General features: G+C 45.6%; 1 protein-coding gene across 1 annotated transcript in view; it reads left to right on the plus strand.

Annotated features, from left to right (window-relative positions):
* The window catches only part of ANKRD13D (ankyrin repeat domain 13D), a 455,050-nt gene that overhangs the window by 210,813 nt on the left and 219,535 nt on the right, over positions 1-24,702 (plus strand). The window contains exon 8 of the mRNA XM_069628948.1: positions 21,218-21,299. Coding sequence (XP_069485049.1) covers positions 21,218-21,299 — 82 coding nt within the window. The remainder of the gene's footprint in view (positions 1-21,217; positions 21,300-24,702) is intronic.

Raw genomic sequence — 24,702 nt, forward strand, 5'->3', positions numbered from 1 at the left:
TGTCAACCCTTACAATTCCAAGCAGGCGTGGCACCTGCCAAACATCCACCATCCAATTGAGATGCGGCGCAGGCCCACATCCACAATCCCATCCAAACACAGTACATGTCACCTGTCAAGTTCTAAGTGTGTCGCTTGTGAGTTTCCACGGTTATGACCAGGTCATCAGTCTTTACTGTCCTCCTCTCGTGGGTATCTCTTCCAGTGCCGTGTGATATGTCGTGGAATGCCTTCTCTAGGCTCTCTTTGTATTTGATTGCTTGTTGGGAGCCGGGGTCGGTTTCTACATTCATCGTTGTTTTAGCTCTGTGTGTGTTCTTGTGGGTGGTCTTTGGTTATGCATTAAAGAGCCAGGATTTGAACAGTTTCCTGAGTAGCAGGTGGTTTCTTGTGTTTCGTATGTACTTTGGTAAGTCATTCCAAGATTTCGTAGCCTGGTCAGAGAAAGAGGATCCTCCAAGTTTTCCTTTTGTTGTATGTTTCGGTTCCAAGCGGATGTAGTTGCTTGATCTGAGCATTCTTGTTGGCTTATGTAGGCGTAGTTTATCCCTGAGGAATTTGGCGCCTTGGTTGTGTATTGCTCTGTGCGCAATGCACATTGATTTGATTTTTATTTGTTGTTTTATTGGTAGCCAGTGTAGTATTTTTAGTGCAGGTGTGATGTGTTCTCTAGTTTGAGAAGGAGTCTGGCTGCTGCATTTTGTATGTGTTGTAGTTTTTTTAGTAGTTGTTCAGGCATATCCAGGTATAGACTATTGGCGTAATCTACTCTGGACATGACGAGGGCTATGATGGTAAGTGTTTTGTTGGTGAATGATAGGACTGGTATGATCCTTTTTGCCACTCGCAGGAGAAAGCATTTCTTGAGTAGAGCGTTTACTTGTGGCTATAGAGTGAGCTTGTTGTCCATCAGGACCCCCAGGGCTTTTACAATCGACGATGGTACTGGAATAGTACCTAGTTCTTTCGGCCAAGCAATGTGGTTGTCTCCTCCGTTTTTTGTGTCGATCATTATCTCTGTTTTGCCTGGGTTAATTTTGAGGTGGTTTAAGTTCATCCAGTTGAATATGTCACAAAGGTGTTCTCTAGTGTTGTGTTCTCTTGTCTGGAGTCTTGTATTTTGAAGATTTGTGTGTCGTTGGCGTAGTTGTAGCAGGTGAGGCCGTGTCTTTTGATGCTTTTGATTGATAGGTATAGGTATATGTTGATTAGGAGCGGGGAGATTGATGATCCATGTGGTACTCCACATGTGCAGTCTCTTGGGTTGGACTTGAGCAGTTTCATCCATATGGTTTCCATTCTGTTTGCTATGAAGGATTTGATCCATAATAGGGCGGTGTCTGTTATTCCCAGTCCTTCTAATCTCGTTCTGAGGATATTGTGGTTGACTCTGTCGAATGCTGCGGATAGGTATAGAAGTATCAAGGCAGTATTGTTGTCTGAGTCTGCGTTTGTTTTTAGGTCGACCCATATACAGAGCAGAGATGATTACGTTCTCCTCATTGGCCTGAAGACAACTTGTGCCTGATCTAGTAGGCACTGCTATTGTATGAATTTGTGGGTTGTTTTGTAAACATACATTTCTAGCAGTTTGGTTATGTATGGGATATTGGAGATTGGTCTGTAGTTGGATAAGTCCTCCACGTTGCCTGCTGTGTCCTTGAGTAGCGGTCTGATGTACGCCAATTTGAAGGCCTGTGGTACTTTACCTGTTGTGATTGAAAGGTTTAGGACATTCCTATGGTATTCCATGGGAGTTCCTTGCATGAGAATAGATTTGTATATGTCCGGGGGGCAGGGATCTTCGGGAGAGCCTGATTTGTTGCTTTGATTTACCAGTTTGACGAAAGTCTCCACTGATATTTCTGGAAAGCTTCGTAGTTTGTTTTGGATGCTCCTCGTGAGGGTAGGTGGGGTCTGTAGTGGAATTGCATGGTCTGTTTTGTATGGTTTGTTGGATGGTAATGATTTTATTTGTGAAATGTTCTCCTAGGTCATTGCGTAGTTTCATCAATGGAATTGGCATGTTGTTGCATCCAGGTGGTTTTTTTTAGTTCATTTATGATTTTGAAGCGTTCTTTTTGGGTGTTTGGTTCTTTGAAGATTCGATTATTGTAGTGTTTCCTCTTCGCTTTTTGTATTTCTTTTTTGTATGAGCGGAGCTGTTGCAAAAATGTCAGTTTGTTTGCAGCATTGTTGTTGTTCCTCCATTCTGATTCTAGTTTGTTTTTCCTTCCACGAGTAATGGGGTGAACCATTTTGCCATTGTTTTTTTACGTGAGGGGGGTGAAGGGTTTTTCTTTTGCGATGTCGTCTTAGGGTTGTTGCGATCGAGGTGTGGAGTAGAGCTACTTTTTTGTCCAGGTCAGATTCTTCCTTGATTGTTGCTTGTGGTTTACTGAGTTCAGTTACGTTTGAATTTTTGATGGCTCTCCACTTTCTTTTCATGGTGATTGGTGGTAGATCTTGTTGCTTGTTTATTGGAACGGCCATTGTGATTATGAATAAATGAAATGATGAGGTGGTCGCTCCAGAGTATTTGAATCGGGGTGCTGTGGTAATGAGTTTTTTATTGGAGAAAATTGTATCGAGTGTATGCCCTGCCGAGTGTGTCGCTCCTTTGACTAGTTGTAGGTTGGTGGAAAACTCAGAGCGGGTTTGTAAACCACCATCTTTGTTACAGGGACAAGAGAACTGGGAAAGAGAGTGGGCCAGCCCTCAGTTGCTGATCAATCCCCAGGGAGGATCACATAGGAGAACCCATACCACTTGCATACAAGAGAGAAGAAAGTACCCCCTTCTTACAACCAGAGAGAGGGGGTAGACTGTTGTCACAATCTCATCTCTCCCAAATGAGCTTACAATAGAACTGCCCTGAGGAAAACGTAAGAAGGCTGAAAACTGCTTCAGGCGGACAACACTCTCCAACAGCGGACAGGGAGGGAGAACTGCAGGCACTATGCAGATGGAAGGATAAAGGACAAACCAGTCAAGTCCAAAAACACTGCCTTGACCCTTGAAGCCTCTGTTTCATTTGCCCCCTTCACCCGCTGGAGAATTGAAGGAAGGAAACTGCTGCAGCCAGTTACAGTGGAACCTTCCCCTACAAAGCTACAACCACAGCTGCTGCCCATTACCTAAAGAACCAGCTGATGAGATGAACCAGGCATCTCCAAACCCGTACGTTTGTGGGCTGCTGGAAAGGAGTGCAGATAGCGTTTGGAAAGTGTTGTGGTATGAACAGTATGGAGTACTTTGGTGATGAAATCCGAGGGAGGTGAAGTATTTTATGCAGCTGCATCAGTGGATGTAAACCCTGAAGAAGAGGGAATGGGCTAGGACTGAGCCTCTCATCTGAAGTGGACGAGCCCAAAGTGGGTGGAAGGAAGCATGTATTTGTGGAGTCGTGACAAGGAGGGAAGCGCCAGCAGCGGCACTGGGGCACTTATTTGACAGACTCAACCCTAGGGTCCCTTCTGTCAGCCAACCACTCACACTCTGCTGCCCCGGAGACCTCACTACATCCAGATAGGCAGACCTGAAGGAAGGAATCAGCCACTCTGCACTCGATGCCCAAGGTCTGCCCCTACCTTGGGCTGATTCCCTACCATGTGTGTAGCCTGCCAGGAAGTACTTTACAGGGGATTCAGGATCTTCCCAAGCAAACCCAGAATGAGAACCCTTCTAAATGTGGACACTCCTCCAGCAAGGTTTCTGCTCAAGAACCTGGGAGATAGTTACCTTGTATTCTCCCCATTTGTTATTGTGGCCCCAACCTGTACACAATCCCAAATAAAACCCTTTTGTACACTTTATACTTGAGTCAGTCTTGTCTGTTGATCACTGAGGCAGTTCCGAGAATAAGGAATACTGCTCCCAATGGGATATAATACAGGACCTTTCTTTAAGGACAGGTCAGGGGGTTTGCTGGCAAAGGCACACACCATAATGGAGTAAGGATAATTAGCCTAATTGACTATTATAAATAGCAGCTGTGATGCTGCAGAGACCGCCAGCCAACAGGCATTCAGTGGAGCAGTATTGAAGTGATACTTCTGACTATGAACAGGTTTAAAACCTGAGGTCCAGATGCATTAATAAACCCATAGATGGGGAATGCATCTTTGGAAAGGAGAATGATGTAAGTCTGGAAAAATCAAAGGAAGCGTAAGGGACACATGAAGCCGGGGCGTGTGTCCATTTGCTGGGGTTCTGACCGTTTCAGATGAGAATTTAGATCACAGATGCCTTGAGACATTCTGCAACTGAGGTGTTCATTCCGCCCATACTATATGGGCACAAGGACAAGATTCCCCTGCAGGGTTGCAGCATCACGTTGATACCGAAGGCCTGGTGACATGTGAAAACCTTGCAAGTTTGTGTCTGGTGGTGGTGGTGGTGGTGGTGGTGGAGGGGGAGATTTCATTTTGGACTGTGTGAGAATAGTTTGGGGCTTGAGGAAGAAGCAGGGTAGACCACTGGGATCAAAATGAGTAGTGATTCTGGCCTCTGCCCTGACCAATGCCTGATGAACGCATGACAATCCCCTTCTTACACTGCCCAAGACGGGTCTTCTCTGATGGGCAGAATTCCCAGCAAGCCATTGCGCAAAGTACCCGTGCATGGTAGTGATCTTTGAGGCATCTCTCAGCCTGCAAACCAACATGCTAAGCAAAGCAAAATCTGACTGTGGCCTCAAAGTTCAAGTAGCCTTTTCTATGGACCAAAGATTCTTGCCTTCCATAATCCATTGCTGTAGCTTATGGATATGTACTGGAGTTTGCAGACTGCCCCTTCTCCACTCATCTGCCAACTCGCAGATGCTTGTTTAATTGCACATGGGATACAATGTATCAATGTCTGTGGGGTGAGGGGGAGATGGCGGAAGGGTAGATGGTGGAAGAGTGGGGGGGTGGAAGAGAGCGGGGAGAGGGAAGGGTGGAGAATGCAAGAGCGGGCAAAAGGAGAATTGCAAAAGGCCAGCGGTGGGAGTTCCGGGTTGCAGATTATTTTGCCGTGAGTCCTACTCCACATTCCCCTTAATGTCTCTCCTCCAAGTTCTCCTACCACCTTACACTACACACACAAACATATTGTCATGATCTCTCCTTCCAAAAGGTCCGGGTTTTCCCAACTCCCTTGGAAGCAGATCCATAACCCAGGTTCCGAGTGCCAACCAGTCCCAATTGGGACCTTTTGGACCCAGTCCTGGCGCCAGTGGCACCAGGCTCATAAATATGCCCAGTCCCAGCGCTGGAAGCGCCGGGCTCATAATGCTTGGGTGGACTTACCTGCAGCAGACCATGCTGCTTACTTGCCTGCCAGTTGAGCCTCTGATCCTCTTCTGTTTGGAACTACTTTTCCTGTTGGGTGGAGCAGGAGCCACTCCCTAGATTCATAACACTGGAACTCTTCTGGAAAGCAGGAACTCTTTTCTTACCTAGGCGTGGCTGTGGAAGGAGACACCTAAGCACTACAGGAGGCTATTTAAACCACACCCGATGGATGAATCTTGCTTTGCGTTATTCTGCATCCTCTGCAGCAGAACGCTCATCGTGTCTTCTGCATCTGATCCTGGGCCTAAGGAAAAAGGCTTACCATCCTGAATCCAGTCTTCAGCAACACCTATAAAGACAAGAAAGAACAGGTTAGCATTACGGTCTTCAGTGACAGCTCTTCATTTACCTGGTCCATCGGCTGTCACCAACGCCTCGCGCTGCATTCCGGCATCTGAAAGACAAAGGCTTACCTACTCTTCGTGCGCTCCGGAGGTCTTCACACTGCATTCCGGCATCTGAAAGACAAAAGCTTACCAACTCTTCGCACGCTCCGGAGGCCTTCGGCGCTGCATCCCGCATCTGAAAGACAAAACAAGGTGCGTTTAAAGACATTGGGGAACTTTAATACTCACGTGCCATTACTCCTTTCCACATCTAACCCAGTGGGTATTCCGGCACCCTGCAGCCGCTCTGAACTTGTACCTGCAAAATAAAAAGACAGTTAGAGCACATCGTGAAGCAGGCAACAAGCGCTTACTTACGTGCTTCCAGGCGCTTCTATTCATCACACGGGCTCCATCTTCAACTCACTTCAGCCCGTCATCCGCCATCGCCGGAACCCTGCAAAACAAGAAACATCATTACTAAAGACTTTAAAGACATTAGAATTACTCGAAACTTACCGTTCGTGCAGCAAACGACGGACAGCAGTCCTCTGAAGTCAAGAGGCCTGATCCCCTTATCCAGTGAAGAAACTGGTTACAGCACCCTGCCCCGAGGCAGATGGAGAGCACGGCGTTCACTTACCTAAGGTGAGAGCGTTAACCTTTGGGGTTCTACAGGAGAAGAGAAAGGGAAGAAGAGAGAGACATTCAATAACCCAGTTCCTTAATCCCATATTTTCTATCTGCAGACATCTTACCCTTCGAGTCAGACATACAGTGCACAGAGGTCCAGCCCAAAGAGCCAGCCGTGTGTTACACATCACCTTTGAAGATACGGTATACGCCCAGTCAAGAAGGGCGCCTCTACGGGAATCAGGTGAGCGTTACACATATTCTGCGCAGATAGCCACCACAGGTCTAGCCGTACATTGACACTGAGCCACGGCGAAGCGCTCCTCTTTAGCCCTGTCACATTCTCCCAGATCAGCAGCAAACCAGACCCAAAGCGCTGTAGGCTATTCGATCTTGGGCTCTTTTCTATGGATAACATAACCCCAGGATTCTCTGACCAACCCATAGTAGGCGGATTGGCACTCAGTAACCGTGTACTTGCAACCTGTTCCCTTCAATCCACAGGTTTCGCATCTGCCTTTCCAGTTGTCCCACTAATCAACCCAAACTCCCCTTTTTTCCTTGGAGCCAAGCGCAGCGAGGCTACAATAGTGGCAGGCAAGCGCTATACAAGAGCACTTACATTGCACAAGAACAAAGCTACCAACAGTCCCAGCAAGAACAATATAGGCCATAAAGAGTAGGATGTGGGTGCTTACAGTTGAGTAGACCCTGTCAAAGGCAGGACTGCACAAAAGCATTGGCTGCCTACACACATGCTCCTCTACTACCCCAGTAAGGGAATTATAATTAACTATACCTGCAAATGGCTGGTGATAACAATGGACACGTGGGTATTAGATACTGTGAGAGATGGGTACTGTGTAGAACCTCTCCTATTCCTGTATGCAGGAAAGAGACTTTGGCACTGTCCTCCTGTACAACTGGCAAACGGGACAAACAATCCGCAACAACATTAAACTTCCCCGGAAAATACTGCAAGGAAAAATTGTAATCCTGTAACTGTACTGACCACATTGCAATCCTCGGGGATACTGCCATGGCTCCCTTGGTAGGAAATACCTGCACCAACGGTTTATGGTCCGTTCTGACAACATAGGGTATGCCCCACACAAATGTCCTGAAATGTTTTGAAGCCCATAAGACTGCCAGAGTCTGTTTCTCAATTACAGAGTACCTGGTTTCCACATCTCTCAAGGTCCTCGAAGCAAAAGCCACTGGGACCCATTCACCATTAATGCATTGCTCTAGCACTGCCCCCAGATCCACCTCACTTGCATCCACAGTCAAAGCAGTTCTATTTTTTGGGTCAAATGATTTTAGACATGGAGCCTTCTCCACCTCCTTCTTAACCAACTCAAATTCTGCCGCACACTCCGCAGACCATACAAATCTTACACACTTCCTCATAAGAGCTCTCATGGCCACCGTTTTTTCAGCATAATTTGAAACAAATTTAACATAGTACTCCGCAAGACCCAGAAAAGCCCTTAGCTGATCCTTATTGACCGGAGCTGGCGTATACCTCAAGACTTGTACCAACTCCCTTTTTGGGCTCACACCTCGTGAACTCAATGTGTGTCCCAAGTATGTGACCTCCTCCACACCCACCTGACACTTTGTTAATTTTACAGTCAGACCTCTCTCTTTAAGAATCTGCATGACCTTCCTTACCCTTGCATCATGTTGCTCCTTGCTGCTGCCCCAAACCAAAATGTCATCTTGAAAGTAGCTGACCCCCGCCACCCCTCCAAACAACTGCTGCATCAGCCTCTGGAACACAGCCGAAGCCAGGCCATAAGGCATGCAACAAAATCTGTATGCCCCAAACGGAGTCACAAATGAAGTAAGGGGTCTAGATTCAACGTGCAGGTCAATTTGATGATACGCCGTTGATAGATCAAAAGTTGAAAAGTATTTAGCTTCTCCCAACGTCAACAACAATTCATTAATATTTGGCAAGGGATGCCGATCCACCCATATGCTGGAATTTAGCTCCCGGAGATCTACACACATTCTGATGCTGCCGTCACTCTTCTTAACTAAAACCACAGGAAACAACCACTCCGAGGACTCAATAGGCTTGATTATTCCTGCTGACTGCAACTTAGTCAATTCTGCTTTAAATGCCTCCCTCGCTGCAACTGGCACCCCCCTCACTTTATGAACTCTAGGAACTGCACCCTTCTTCAACACAATGCGATGCGTAAAACCCCTAAGCTTACCAAGAGTGTCTGAAAATACCTCAGGAAACTCACTCATAAGCACTGACGGAGTAACCATATGTCATTCTCTTCCGTTCCCTCCATGACACTGAGAATGATTCTTTTTCACCTGGATGAATTTGTATTTCTAGTGCGGCCTGCTCATCCCAACCCAACACACTTGTCCCCTTTTGAAGCCACATACAATTTACCCAAAATTTGCCTCCCTTTGAATGAGAAATTCGACCAATTATAACCCAGCAGGTCGATGGAACTCTGCCCATATGCATATGGTCTCATGTCCTGAGTCAACAAAGTAGAGATCGGTTTACCCAAAACCTCTTGATACACTTCCGAAGACACCAGGGTATAAGGTGACCCAGAATCCACAAGCTTATCCACAGGGTGCTGGTCCACCAATACCGACACCCATGGACCCTTCCGCCCACATCCCTCAACATGTAATATGACACTCTGATTAGGACCACCACCTGATGCCCCTTCTAGCCCCATGGTACAGTCCTCTGTAGCTACATTTGCGACCACCTGCCCCTTACACATGCGTGCAAAATGGCCCTTCCGTTTACATTTCCTGCATTCCACATTGCTAGCAGGACAGGATTTCGAATCCGCAGTGTGACTCGACCAACCACAATTTTTGCACACCTCCTTACCCTTAGATGCTCTATTCCCTTGTACCACCACTTTATCCAAACCTTTCTTGCTCCTTGACACCACAGCATGCACCATCTCCCTATTTCCATCCCTTTCAGTAACAATTTGTACACTCGCCTTCGAGGCTTCAATTGCTCTAGCAATCTCCAAAACCTTATCTAGTGAAGGATCGCTCTCAATCCACAATCTCTCTTATTTTTTGATTTGACGTGTTCATCATAATCTGATCCCTTATATGTTCCTCACCGTTACCCGGGAACCCACATGTAGCCATGAGTGCATGTAGGGCTGTAACATATGAATCTATGCTTTCTGTGGAACCTTGTGCCCTAGAGAAAAACGTATACCGCTCAACAACCACATTAACTCTTTTACCAAAACGTACTTGCAATTTCTTCAAAGCAGTCTCGTAGGCACTTACAACCATTTCCCCCTCACCTCCCCCTTGAACCATTACATTCTCTCCAGGCAGGTGACGAAAAACTCTCAACCCCTCAGTACCAATACAATTAAGTAAAGCAGCCTCCTTTTCATCATCGTTGAACTTTGCCCCACCTGCAGCCCTCAAATATACTTTAAAGGCATCTACCCATTGCTCCCAAGGAGCAACCGGCTCTCCAGGGTTAGGCAGAAAAGCAGGTGGAGGCCTAGCAGGTGTATGCAACATGGCTGAATTTGCTGCCTTGTTCCTTGTGTCCCCAAAAATAACCTGCCCAACACTGTGCCAAACCCAATGCTCTTTGCATGCTTAAAGCAGAGAATATCCTCACTGTCACTTTGTGCCAGTGCACCCACACGTATCTGCAGTACCGCCAACTTTTTATTTTTTATTTTATTTTTGGCAGTGGGTGAGTCACAACACACCAACCAATGTGACCGCAGACAGATGTCTCCCACTGTAGCCTTGTGAACGTGCACCCACACGTATATGCAGAACAGCCAGGTCCTGGCACTGGGTGAGTCACAACCACTGATGTAACAACCGATTTGCAATGATCCCAGCCCAGCCGAAATGCCAACCGTCATTTGTCAGGGCTCCACAGGGTTTGTGTGCCCCAACCTTACCACCAACACACCTTCAGATCCAGCTCTAGTATAAACTGTGGCCCCTCAAACTTGCAGCGTCGCTGAAGCGTATTATCCTCTTGTCTTCTCTCATCCGCCAGTTAGCAGTAGTCAGCTGCTAGCAGAGCACACCGCGCAACGCCACCGCAGCCCCTCCTCCTTCCCTGAGGAGACCTCAGTCCACGCTGAGCAGCGTAACGTAGAGACGCTGCCGGGGCCGGGCCAGCTGCCGGCGCTCTGCCAATGCAAGTGCGCACCGCGTACAGGCCTCCGCCTCACCCAACAGCCACACTCGCTGCGAGGCCCCGACTGGACTCAAGCAACCGAAGACTCTGCTGCCACCAATGAAGACACGGATGCAATGCAGCCGGCAACGCGAACCCCTTGGCGCCTCCAGCTGCCCGCGACGAGCTGGCGGCGAACTGGCCCGCAAAAACACCCCGACTGGGCACCCGGACAGTTCCTCGCCTTCCCTTCTTTCACAGGACAGCCGCCCGCCCGTCGAGGGGGGCCCACCCGTGGCCAGCGCTGTCCACAATATTGGACAGGGCGTACGGCAAACAGCTCCGACGGATCCGGCGTTGGTCGGCCCACGTCCTCACCGACTACACCAGAAATGAGCAAGGAGCCCAAACAGCTGATCCGCGCACACGTGGGGCAGGGTCTCGCCGAAATCCTCGTCGCCAATGACACAATCTCTCTGGCAAAGGTATGTGAAATTATGTATCTTTATTAACGAGACCCCGCAGCCTGCTGCTACGGCTCCCCTCACTCAATGGCCACTGTGGAATGTTGATTGCTGAACGTGCATCAACATTCCACCAGTGTGCCTATGCACGAGCCCGTGATTATTACAACACGATATTTGCGCTGAAAATTCCCCATTGGATCCAATGGACCCAATGCGGAATGGGGAGTAACGGTAAGTGCCGTACCCATGATCCAACGGTAATACCGCCGGACGGGTGGGTGCTAATGCAAATAAAGTTGGGCGGTATCCCAGGCGGGATACCGCCTACTCGTGATGAGGCACATTGTGTTCAAACAACATATGAATGGCCTTGTAGACAAATGTTATTATGTCACTGTTGGGACAGTTGTTTTTCTGAAGTCCAACTAAGGGCTTGGTAAAACCATTGAACTGAGACAGTACAAGACTCCACTTTTAGTATAAGGCTGTACCACTTGTGTATATGGTAGCGGAGAGTGGGCTATAGGAAAGTACACTGAACCTGTAGTACAGCAAGGATTCAATAGAAACACTGACACCCAGAAGTATTACAAAAAATAAAGGTTGGTTATAAATACTGTTGGGTAAGATTTTTATATCAATCATAAATCTTCCTGACCTGTGTCAACCCCAGAACTTTTTGTTGGATTGGTAGATTATTTTTCCCTATACCTCAGTGAGTGGGAACCTTTTTCCACAGTCAGGGCCTCATCACGAGTTGAGCAGTATCCCAGTGGTATTAACAATGGATTACCGCCCGCGCTAATAGCGTTACCACCACCTGGTCTGGCGCTATTGGCGCCGGATCAAGGGTTGGGCAGTAACTATAATTCTCCATTCACCAATGGGGAATTTTCAGCACAATTAGCACTGCACTAATTGCGCCGGAAAATGGGGATTTTTCCAGCGCATTTACCCCCAGCTCTGAGCTGGATGTAAACACGCCAGACCCATGTTTGGGCGGTCTCTTAAATGCGGTGGTAATGGCTTTACTGCCGCATTTAAGGGCTACCACCCAACTCGTGATGAGGCCCTCAGTCTTATCTGATGGGTGTCATTTTTAAGACCATAGAACTTTATCTGCGGCGGTTGACCTCGGTCAAGCCGCCCAGGCTCCATAGTGTCTGTGAAGGCTGGAAGCGAGAGAGGAGTCCAAAACCTTATCCATTTATGAGTCATCTGAGTTATGAATATAAAAACAAAAGGAATAGTTCCTCCATACCTTATTTTGTTCCCTTGTATCATCCGTAGATCAATGTTTTTACGTTTTTGTCAGACCCTGCTGCCTACTCGAGAGATCTTGCAAAGGAGAGGGTAGAGTGAAACGGAGGATCAGTCTTGTAGATTTTGTAAAAACCAAGAGAGTATAGAAACACTGAAACACCTAACTATAGACTGCCCAGCTCTGAACATTTTTCATATAAGTTATTTAGGAAAGTTGTTCCTCTCAGTAACCTGGATCAACCGCGATTATATGTGACAAGGATGTTTGAATTCTCCAAATGTGTCTGATGCGTTAGCAGTTGCATGTTTTTTGTTTTTTTAAATTGATCGTTTATAATTTTACATAATTGGGCAGAAGAGTTGTGATCTGATTCATTCTATTAGCATTATTGTTTCTGCTGTAGTTTTTGCTTATTATGGTTTTATAATATTTGAGTTTATTTTTGAAAAATGCTGTAAAGGTTTACTTGTCAAACCATCAACCATAAAAATACATATATATTTTAAAAAAGAATTCTGCAGCCATTTGTCTTCCAGCCTGCCTGTGAAAATCCAGATAAAACTTGGCGGCTGAGTTTGAATGTTGCATGGCTGTTTGATTGGCTGGGTTCCTGCATAAAAGTCCTATCCTGGAAGCTGAAGAGGTAGTTGACCACTAGAACCAAACCCAAAGAGGATGATGAAGAAAACCCTGCTGAGGCAATTTTCAGACGGGAGCCGGCTGTGTAACTGGAGCCTGCTGTTACCCTTCATTCCAATTGACCTGGGGACTCCGGAAACGACGACCCCGACCCCGAGCCTGGTGAGACCCACTAGACTTAAGAAGACCTGCATTTTGAGCCGTCCCTTGTCATGCTGTGACCTTGCGGGGCTTCAATACCCCCAATACCCTAGAACCGCGAGCCATTTTGCAGTGCATTTCCTTCTGAATTCCGAATCTTGCTGAAACTTTTTGGGCATCCTGCTGGACCTCCAGAGAAGTGAGTCGAGTCCAACAAGTCCCCTAATCAGAGTGCTGGACCTTGCAAATGACGAGAAACCGACCAGCGATATTCTGTCGTCTTATGTGCTCCTGAAAAGGTGCCAAAACCACAGAGCTGCATCCAGCCATGAGTAAACTCTTGCCTAGAGCCCTCCCCCGTGATCCCTGCTGCAAAAGTCCTTCCAAAGTCCTGCCTCCTTTACAAAGGAATCCATCATCTGTGTTTTTGGCTGCAGATCCTGAAGTGTTCCTGCTGCAACTCTTCTTCTGTGCTGAGGAACTGTGTTGGCTAGGGTATTTTACCTACCTTAAGCCTTTGTGATTACTGTATAGCTTTGGGGTGTTTTCTGTGATTGGGAGGCCACTCGTCCAGATCTCCAAGGCCCACTGTGGAATCCTCCTATTGTGTCTTCGCTGAAGTTCCTGGACCCTCATCTAACTTTAAAGTGAATTGCTTACGTTGCCCCAGGAAGATAGCTCAGGGGCAACGTGCTCGCCTTGGAAACAAGACGCAGAGCCACACAGGTTCGAAATCTGGGTCCGCGCTTAGAAACCTCTGGGTATTAACCATGTTATAAATAAGCAATCATATCATATATCATATCATATACTTGTTTGAACAGTCTTCCTCTGGAGCTGAACCCTATCTCACCCTGCCTACAGCTGGCACCTAGACCACTAGGGTCCCTCTACTGCCTCTGAGTGAACTAAGGGAATGCCTGGATCAGAAAAGGGTTCTTCCTTGAAAAGAATAACAAGTGTTCAAATGTTACTTACTTGTAAAAGAAGTTGGTTGAGAGTGAACAGTTACAAAAGTTCTTACTTACCTTGAATGTTTATTGCACTAATTCTGATAAGTATTTCTGATGCTTGTGGACCTGCTTAGCATGAAATGCTGTGCATATAGTCCGACATCTAGTGGTAATTGCAGAGTATTGCATCTTTCTTTCGAAGATCGAAATGGGAAGTTGACGTGGGCGTGACTGTAACCCTATCCCTAATGTGACATGCAGTGTACCCAAAATTCCTCACGCATCGAGGTCCCTTTGTGCTTTTTTTCTGCCATGAGAGAGCCTTATAGTCGGCGTGAGCGAGTAAATAAGAGCGAAGGTGTAAGAGGTCTATGTTCCTTCTACTCCACGAGGGGAGGAAGGGTGGGCACACGTGAATCTAAGCAGATACAATCATCAGAAATGCTATTACAGTGAGTAATGCATGTCTTCTTATGCTTGTGAATCTGCTTAGAATCATATGCTGTGCATAGACTAGCAAGCAGTACCCAGAGGTGGTGGTGGGATGTGTGAATGAACAGTAGCAAAGAGATGTCTTAGCACCGCTTGTCCTACTTGATAATCAGACCTTGAGTGTGTATCTAGGCAGTAGTGTTGTGTAAAGGTGTGTACAGAACTCCAGTTTGCTGCTTTGCAAATGGAATAAAGAGGACATTTGCAATGAATGCTATGGTAGCCCCTGTACCTGCCTCAAGTAGAGTTTGCTCTAGGCGTGAAGGGTATCTTGGCAAGATTGTAACACAGTATGATGCAGTTAACGATCCACTTAGAAATAGCCAATTTTAGAAACGGGGTACCCTTCTCTGCCAGTTGCCGCTGTGACGAAGAACTGGTTTGTTTTTCTTAGTGGCTCTGTCTTTTCCAGATAGAAGATAACCGCTCTCCTTACATCTAGTGTGTGGAGGCTTCTTTCTGCCACGTTAGTGGGGTTCTGGAAAAAGGTGGGTAGTTCCATGGACTGGTTTTCATGGAACTTCAAAATGAATTTGGGCGCAAAGCAAGGGTGTGTGCGCAAAACCACCTTGTATTTGTGAATCGTGACGAGTGGGTCCTGAACTAAAAGGGCCTGTATTTGTATTCATTATGTTTTATATAGCACCTTTCACCAAAGCGCTTTACAGAGAACAATTAACTGTATACTAAAATAAGCAGTGGAAATCGGTGTTCAGAATCAACCAGTAACAATCAAACATACGACTGAAGTAAATGCATTTTTAAAGAAAAGCGGAACAGGGAATAAGAGGTAATGGATCGGAGCGCGAGGAAGAAGGTTCCAGTGAAAAGGAGCAAGGAGTTGGAAAGATGGAAAACGGGATTGTGCACAAGGGGCACGAGGGGCATTCAGTCGAAAGTGAACAGCAAAGCGGAGAGGACGAGAAGGGGAATAGAATGAGAAGAGAGATGCAAGATAGTTAGGAGCAAGACCGTAGAGAGATTTAAAGACAAGACATAGGAAGTTGTACTTAAGTTGAGAGTAAAAAGAAAGCCACCCAAGTGAGGCAAGAGATGAAGAAATTGAGATCCGATGGGAGAGAAGACCGAGAGAATGGATGGAAGAAGGATGGATTTATTTAAGAGAAGCAAGACATGAGGAAGGAAGACCAATGAAGAGAACAGAGCAGTAGAAAAGTCAAGAGAAGACTAAGGAAGATACTAGAAGCTTTGTGGCGTGAAAAGTAAGAAAAGGGTGACTGTTGCGTATATTGTAGATATGAAATTGACAGGCGCGGAAAGTAAGAGTGATCTGGTGAGCAAAGGAAAGATTAGCGTCAAAGTAGAGACCAAGATTGCGAGCAGTGGGGCAGACAGGAGGGAGGAAAGAAAATGGGAGGAGGAGGAGGAGGAGGAGCCGGGTGTGGGAGAACATTAGCGGGAAAGAATAGAACTTCTGTTTTACCAGCGTTCAGGGTAAGAAAGTGAGAGGCCATCCAGGATTTAATGGCAGTAAGGCAGGAGAGCCTGATGTCAAGGGTGAAAGATGAGAAGGAAAGAAAAAGTTGTGTTGTCAGCATAGAAGTGGTGTGATACTCCAAAGGATGACATAATGGGAGCAAGAAAGGAGGTGTACAAAGAGAATAGAAAAGGACCAAGAACTGAGCTCTGGGGGACACCATGGGCAAGAGGAAAGGAAGGAGAGGTGTTGCCGCCCCAAGAAACGGCAAAGGTATGGTTAGATAGGTAGGATGAAAACCAGGCAAGAACAGAACCACAGAAATCAAAGGAGGAGATGGTCAAGAAGCAAAGAGTGATCCACCTTGTCAAAGGTTGCAGATCAGTGAAGAAGAATAATGACAGAAGAGTGTTTTGAATAACGAGCTGTGAGAGAGAGTTAAGTACGGAGGTAAGAGCTGTTTCGGTGGAATGGCTGGGTCGGAAACCAGATTGAGTAGGAGGAAGAAGAGATAGATCAGAGACGAATGCTGAAATTTAAGAGTAAACAAGGGTCTCAAGGAGCTTAGATAGAAAGGGTAAGAGAGATATAGGGTGAAAGTTTGACACAAGAAGGGGATTTGCAGTGGGTTTCTTCAAGATAGGAATGATGATTGTTGTTTGAAGGCAAAAGGAAATGTAGAAGTGGTAAGACAGATATTGAAAAAGGAGGTAAGGAAAGATACCAAGAGCAGGTAGACTTTGGGAATAAGTAAGGTGGGAAGAGGATCACCAGGGACAGCAGTAGGGTGGGTTTTAGACAGAAGAAGGGTGACTTCAGAATCTGAGACAGGTGTGAAATTAGAAACGGTGGTGGAGGGAGTTGGAAAAGATAGAGAAGAGGGATTGTATGAGGGTGATAGTAAGATATCCTGGCATAAAGTGTGTACTTTTAGAGGAGAAAAAGTTGATAAGATCAGATGCTAATAAAGGTGATGCAAAAGAAGGGTCAGGAGTAGGAGGGGAGAGAAGGCGAGTCAGAGTTTGAAAAATACGACAAGGGTGAGTTGATTGACTGTGGAGAAGATCCAAAAAGTAAGTAAGCTTGGCAGATTTAATGCAGTTGTCGTAAAGTGTGGTAGGAGAATTAAGTTGCCTGATTGGCTGGGGAACAGAGATTGTGCCAGCGCCTTTCAAGGCAGCGGAGGAGACGGCATAGATGAGAGATGAGGAGAGAGCCAGGGTTGAGCATGTTTGCGCGTGGGGCGAAAGGAGGAGAGAGGGTAGAGATGGTCAAGGCTAGAAGTAAGAGATGAGGAAAGAGTGGACTTTGCTTTATCTGCTGAGAGAGTTGAGAAATGGGGAAGGGAGTTAGTGCAGGTGTAGTAGAAATGTGAAGAGTTGAAATTGCGTAGATCACGCCTGGAGAAGGAAGTCGAGGGGGAGGAGAAAATGGGAGGGGAAGTAGGTGGGAAAAGGGAGACTGAGAGTAGAGAATGGTCTGAAATAGTTGGGGAGGGCCGATACAGAGGAAACAGTGAATGTAGAAATAAAAATCTGATCAAGAGTGGAACCGCAAGTATGTGTGGACGGTGTGGGAAGTGGGGTAAGTTAGTAGGAGTCAAGTATTGAGAGGAAGGGGGATGTTAAATGAGTAGAGAAAGATGGAGATTGAAGTCTCCGAGCATGACAAGCAGTGTGGGACTAGGTGAAATGTGACCCAGGAGGTGTTCAATGTCCTCACAGAAGACCCTAGCGGGCCAGGCGGATGGTAGATGATGAGAAAGGAAATGGCATGAGGGTTGGTGAAAAGTTTGTACATAAATTCAAATGAAGAAAGTCGGGTCGAGGTACAGGAGAGGGAGCAGATGGGTAGTTAGGGTGATACAATAGACCAATACCGCCATACGTCCAGTGGGTCAGGGAACGTGGGCGAATGAGGATAAAGAGGAGTAAGTGAAGCAAAAACAGTTCAATTGTGTGGAAGAATCCATGTTTCAGTTACGCAGAGGGAGTGAAGATGTAAACATAGGAATAAGTCCAAAACTGCAGTAGTCTTATTGCTGAGAGACCTTGCTTCCATAGGGCAAGGTCAATAACATCAGAAGTGTCAACAAGGTGAGGATAGATAAGATTGGGATTGCGCCTGGAGGCTGTGGAGCGAAGGTCTTTTTGAAGGTTTGAGGGAGATTAACAGTTGAGTATGGAGACAGTCATGGATATTATACACAGTACTTTGATGGAGGGCCAGCAAGCGGAACGGGTTGTCTGGGAGGGTACTGGGAAGAGTAGGCAAGTGGGGTGCGGCATGCCTGTGTAGCTTTTGGCCGCGGAACCACCGCAGACAGCTAAGACCCACTTTGCCTTACTTTGCCGCGGCTTTGCCTGAGGGCGGGTTTTCCAAGCTGCGGCGAGTGAGTGGAAATGAGGCAGGTGGGCGTGGCCTCGTGTTGTTGGTTGGTGTTGCTAGGCAACCGTCAACAAGCTCCTCAATGAAGTGCCGGCAGAGGGAGGGCCCACAGATCTGAATCACTGTGCTCCTGCACAGCAAGTGGCCGAATCCACTGGCACCAGGCGTGCAGATGACCATGCTGCAGGCAGGCAATGAGGAGCAGGTTCCAGTCTTCAGGCGGCAGCCAGCTGGTAGCTCACTTGGCTCACTTCGCTGCGGCTTCGCCTGAGGGCGGGTTTACCAAGCCGCGGCCAGTGAGTGGAAACAAGGCAGGTGGGTGTGGCCTCGCTTTGTTGGTGGGGCCTGCAGTTCACTAACTCTCCTTATAGAGGTTATCGCCACCAACAAGGCGGTCTTGTAGGTTAGTGCTTTAGGGCTAGCCTTGTGCATTGGTTAAAAAGGATTCCCCATTACTCTGATAAGAACAACATTCAGGTCCCACTCGGGAGCTGGGTTGGACATAGAGGGTTGAAGTCTCTTTACTCCTTCCATAAAGGCTTTAATTACAGGAATTTTTCACCACGAAACCTTGCTCTGGGATGTGGGGTACGCCGAAAGCATGGCTAAGTGGACTTAAAGAGACTTGAAAACCAGTCCTGAATCCAATAGGTGAGTTGGGTAAAGGATGATATCTTTAGGTGAGCATTTAATAGGATGGATGCCCCCCCCGTTACACCATATGACAAAGAGCATCCATTTGCTGGAGTAGCATTGCCTGGTGTTAGGTTTCCGTGCTTCTCTGAGTATGTCCATGCATCTTTGAGGGAGCTAGAGGTGCCCAAACTCTGATCCCAGGAGTCAGGCTGCTAAGTTTAGAGTTTGAGGGCATGGATGTGGCGTTTCCCCCTGGTCCTGAGACAGCATGTTGTACGGGCACGGCAGCTTCCTGGGAGGGGAGACTGACATTGCCATGAGATGGGAGAACCAAGGCTGGCGGGCCCACAAAAATCATCCTGACTGGCTCTTGGTGCATCTTGTGCACTATTCTGTTGAGCAAGGGAATTGGGGGGAGGGGAGAAAAGCGTAGACAAAATTCCCAGACCAAGTTAGCCAAAGACTGTTCCCCTTGGAGCGGTTCTGAGGTTACCTGGAGGCATAATCTGTGCATTGAGCATTCTCCAGAGTGGCAAATAAGTCGATCTCTGGGAAGCCCCATTCTGCGAAGACGTTGAGTACAATGTTCTCTTGTAGCTGCCACTTGTGCTCTACAGGTGGGGGGGGGGAGTCTCTCCAGGGTACATCTGCCAGAAGATTGAGTTCTCCGAAACATGTTGTGAAAGGTGGAACATTTTGTGTTTGAGAGCCCACTTCCATGTGTTATGGGACAGTTTGGTCAGCCCTAGAGAGTGAGTGCCCCCTTGTTTGTTTAGGTAATACTTGGCCGTAGTACTGTCCGTGAGGACTAGAACTGTCTTCCCCTGGAGGTGTGTCTGGAAGGCCTTCAGTGTCTTGAACACTGCTAGCCGTTTCAACAGGTTGATGTGATTGAATGCTACCGCTGCATGCCGTGCACCACCTATTGAAGGAGGTGAGATTTTTAAGGAGGTTGATTATGCTTGAGGCCATCTGTGACACCTCGAAGCATGGAAATTACTACATGGCCATATACCATCATGGCCTTCCTAAGACCACAGGTTGGGAGCTCAGAGCACCTATGACTCCATGTGGCCAGATGTTTGAATGGGCTCTGGGGATCACTGCTGAATCCTGCGTAATCCTCTTAATTATAGCATTGAATGGGCTGCCACGTTTAACCCTGGGATTGTCGGGTATTTACAGATAAGCCCTGCAACTGAAGTGTGGTTTGCTTTTGGTGAACCTTAGGATGTAGGAAAATAATTTGAACACTTGCTCATATGTTCTTGCTTATGCTTCCATATTACTGCTGTAACAGTAGTGCTGGCAGTGATTTCCTATTCAGGCTGCATGTTTTAAGATTCATGTAGTGCTCTTCTGTAAATGTTGGGTGCCCATGTCTCAGACAAAATACCATACATTAGCATATTTCAGCTGTTTATACCAGGAATATTTACTATGGGCTCTTGCAGTGATAATCTGTTTTATGCAATTACAATGCATATTCTTGTAGTCATTAACTCTGGTGCATAAACGTTTTTTTTAAATAAAATAATTTTATTTTCAACACAGTCATATGCACACACCTCATTTATGTTAAGTCCCAACCATTTGTTTAAGGGGATGGGGGGGTAGGGGGGGAGAGAAAGACTTTGTTTTCAATTCCCAGTGGTTCTCTTTCCTGTTCCACTCTCCTGTTTCTACAGCTTGCATCTCCACAGTAGAGTTTTGTATGTTGCCCTGGCTTTCATGGTGTTGCAATGTAAGCAGGACTGCCGCCTCCATAACCTACGGACACAAAACCTGACTCTTGCAGGGGAGAAAGTGTCTTCACGTTGTATATCTGGGTATTTTATGTGTCCTATTTTATGCAGGCTGCATGACTGAAGGGAGCTGTGTATGGGTTTCAAATGTAATGTAGTGTTTGTGAACGCTGAATGTTCCATAGATGGGTTTATACTTTCCGGCTGCGTGATGAAGGATACGCAAGTTGTCTCTAAGAACATAGCCTTGTGACTTGAAGATTAGAATAAAGCATACCAACAGTCTCTTTGAATACAACCATGACACCATTTTACCAGTCCCCGGATGTTTTATTTCACAAACGAATGCATTCGGCAAGCTGCATGATTGTATGTCTTTATTTGAGCCAATTGCGCATAAGCAACTGACGGCCAACAATTGTAAACATTTTTTTTTAAAAAGCGTAGGATTGCAAAAGTGGTGTCCCAGAAACATGGAGTCACTTGGTCACCTTAGGCTCCTTCTGGCACCATCCTTGTACCCTTCTCTTCCTCCTTTTTGGCCCTTTGTTTTCCACACACCCTTTTTGACTTTGCCGTGTCTGCTTGCAGGTTTACAGTGCTAGTAATGTGGAGCTGGTCACCAAGACCCGGATGGAGCACCTCTCGGATCAAGACAAGTCCAAAAACAAAGGTAGGCGGGAGGGAGGGACTGACTAAATGGCACTCGGGACGATAAATAGTAACCTTTTAAACCGTATACATTTTTCTAACATTTATAGTACTTTGCACACTAAACTACATTAAAACAGTAACCTATACACATTATTTGGGGCCTTTTACAACACCGTGCATATGGAAGGGCCGTATGCTCTGCACGCAGAGGCAGTCTTCAATTCATTCATGTACAAAGGGCACTCTGTAAAAGAACTGCGTCTATTGTGGTCTGAGACTGATTTATTTAGAGCCATAAAATCCATATGAAGACTGCATTAACTCTGTACTTTCTAAATATGATGCGGAAAATAGCAGCATCTGCCAAGACTTTACCGCAGGAACCAGGAAGGAACATGACTTTGCAAGTATAGGTGAAGGCACTCGGACCTCTGCATCTGACCTTCAGTAGTTAATGCAGACCCTTTATCACAGACATTCCATCTCTGTTCCCCGTATTCACCCACAGCATCTAAGAATTGGAAAAGAAAATGATGGGTGATGTTAAGGAAGCTTTTGTACAATACTCTTAGGGATCTACACCTACTCCCCTTTTAATGGGGGCTAACCAACCTGATAAGCTAGGGAAGCCAGATAAGGCTGACACAAAGGTACAATTAGCGAACGCACTTACCTCTAGATAATACACTACACTGATATACTGAAAAATGTATACTTTGTACACATATCGGTCTCTGTCGGGTCGAATAAGTACTTAGCACATAATGCACAGTATATTAAAAAAACAAATGTCTTAAGGACCCTACTCAACCGAGTGCCTGTATGTGGGCACACAATCTTAGATAGGCACCCGACATAAAATACCGAGACCAGAGAGCCACACAGCCTAGCAAGGCAGGTAAATTCCTTTATGGGTATGCACACTTAAGTACAGTGTCCTAAAGCCACAACCCACCCTTGTTATTTATGGGAGGTCCTAGATATGGTGGTTAGCACCCAACACATATAAGTAAGTGGTAGGCAGAAAAGAGAACCAGACATTTGAACTAACAGGAAAAATAGTCATACAGGCCCCTAACGCCAACACTGATAATCCAACTAAATTCTGGCCGGTAATCTATGGCATAGTACTTGAAGAATACAAATGCACACGTAATTAATACGAGGTGGAAAATAATATCTACACACAGCACAATGCTTCCAAAGAATTGGGAAACCGTTTAGCAACACTTACCACTGCAATCTACTCCCAGGAAAAATAGTTACGTAGTTTCCAAAAATTAGTTAGTGTGTACAGTTATTCACTGAATACAGAAATGTACAAACCCATTTACAATTCCAGGTAAGTCCTACAATTCCAGTTCTTGGTCTAGAACTCCCTAAGTCCCTTGTGAGCCCAGGAAAAATGTTCAGGGGCAAGTAAGTACCCCCAAAGTCGCAATTGTTTTTAACTGGCAACGTATGAACCCATTTTCATTATAACACTTTATTGTCACTTTTTATAAATAAATAAATAACAAGATACTTGGCTATTAAACAATCTTTCAAATTCTATCTTCTTTAAAAACTCACCTGTTGGTTTTTTTTCAGTGATGGTATCAGCATCCCTACATGGAATAGAACCACATGTATTGACTCTAGTACATAGCCGTCTTGCTTGCAAGGTTTAACAATCAACTCAGTCATACAACCTTTATAGATCTACAAAGGTTTAAAGGGTTTTCTAGGTAAAAGCATCAGTTGTAGCTGCATAATTAATGCTGTTTGCAAAGAACCCCTTAATCTATTCTAGAGCATTTATATGTGGAAATGTTGCTACACAACATAGTCTCACTGTCCATATATATATTAAATGGCAATGTCATTTTAAGAATGTTGTGTATGCCGGACAATATAGTACTATGAAAATGTCGTGGCTGTTTCCAAACCAGTGGATTGGTATGTATCCATTTTCAATCCAAAATGCTTGATTTAAAAAAACAGATTTCCAACTGAATGTAAAAAAAAATAACAATGCTAGAGCTCTGGAAGAGTGCAAAGCTCTCTCTAACTAGACTTAGACTGAAACCTAGATTACATTCAAGGATCACAGTAAGGCCACTTCAGAAATTTTAGAAGCCCAAAGCCTCCCCTCTTCCTCTCGGCAACCTGTCTCGGAACTCTCAATTGTTGCCCATGGCTCTGGCTTCTTTCTGTTCCAATGTAAAAAATATATTGGAACTTTTAATTCTTTTTAAGGTAGTTTTTCATCAGATAGAAACATTAATGAATGGCCACTTTCGGCAATAATAAACATTCCCGAATTTTAACCCTCAACACTTTTTGTAATCAACCTAATGAACTTGTACCCCATGGAAAGGGAGAATTGTTAAAAACAACCCATCCCTGGCTGAGGACAGCAGTTAATCTAAATATTACAATAATGTATGCTGTAACAAAATCCATTGTGCCTTTTCTGTTCATTAGGTCGGTCTGCACTCCAAATAGTCATTGTCTTTTTCATTGTGATGGTCAGTCATGTTCTTATTCATTTGCTATGTCTGACTTTCTGCCATTTTCTTTGTGGCTCGAGATACTACCTTGTTTTTGCCTTGAAATGAAAACATTGCTTGGCTGTTATGCTGCACTGTAAATTTCCTTTTTGCAATGTACTGGGCTTGTATCTCGTACTGGGCCTGTGCCTGTTTCTTTCTAAGTGATATGAATGAACACACTTATTTTCAAAATCCGCCTTTAATAGCATTATTACATTTGTAGTTGTATCTGATTTGGTGAAAAAGCTTTAGTTATGACCGAGTTAAGAAGGTCCGATTCATTGCAACCAAACCCAAGAAATTTGGCAGCAACATCAATCTTAACTCTGAGTCTTCCCCTGTAGATGTTACCCAGGGTTTCATTTTTGATCTCTTTGATGATCCCACATCTATGTTATCGCTGCGACCCCAATAATTACAACGGCTGAAAATGCAGACTTTTCTTTTTAAATTAAACCCCCTTTACACCACATAAATATGTGGGGGGAGACCCCCTGCACCTCACCATATTACTATAATATCACATACCCGCTCACATATATATGTGGGGTAAGAGTGTTAAAAAAAAAAACATTTAGGCCATCGCAATTATGAGGGTGACATTTTGGGCCATTACCGTTGATCCCTGCTGTAATCCAATTTATGAGCTTATGAGCTGAGCAACAGTAGGATTCTGGGTTAAAATTGTTGTCACTTTCCTCGATGGCCAAAATTACCTGGGTTTTGTAACGATGGACTGCATCATCTTAACTCTGTTTTCACTAAAGGGTTTTCTTTGAATTTTAAGGGATTTCTTTTGCTATATCTTCTCCATGACCCACTGGTCATGAAATTCCGCTCTGGCCATTGGCTATGTTAAACCAATTAGCAATACAAAAATTACTGTGT

The sequence above is a fragment of the Ambystoma mexicanum genome, chromosome 12 (genome assembly GCF_040938575.1).
Source record: "Ambystoma mexicanum isolate Mex_15411 chromosome 12, UKY_AmexF1_1, whole genome shotgun sequence".
Lineage (NCBI taxonomy): Eukaryota > Metazoa > Chordata > Amphibia > Caudata > Ambystomatidae > Ambystoma > Ambystoma mexicanum.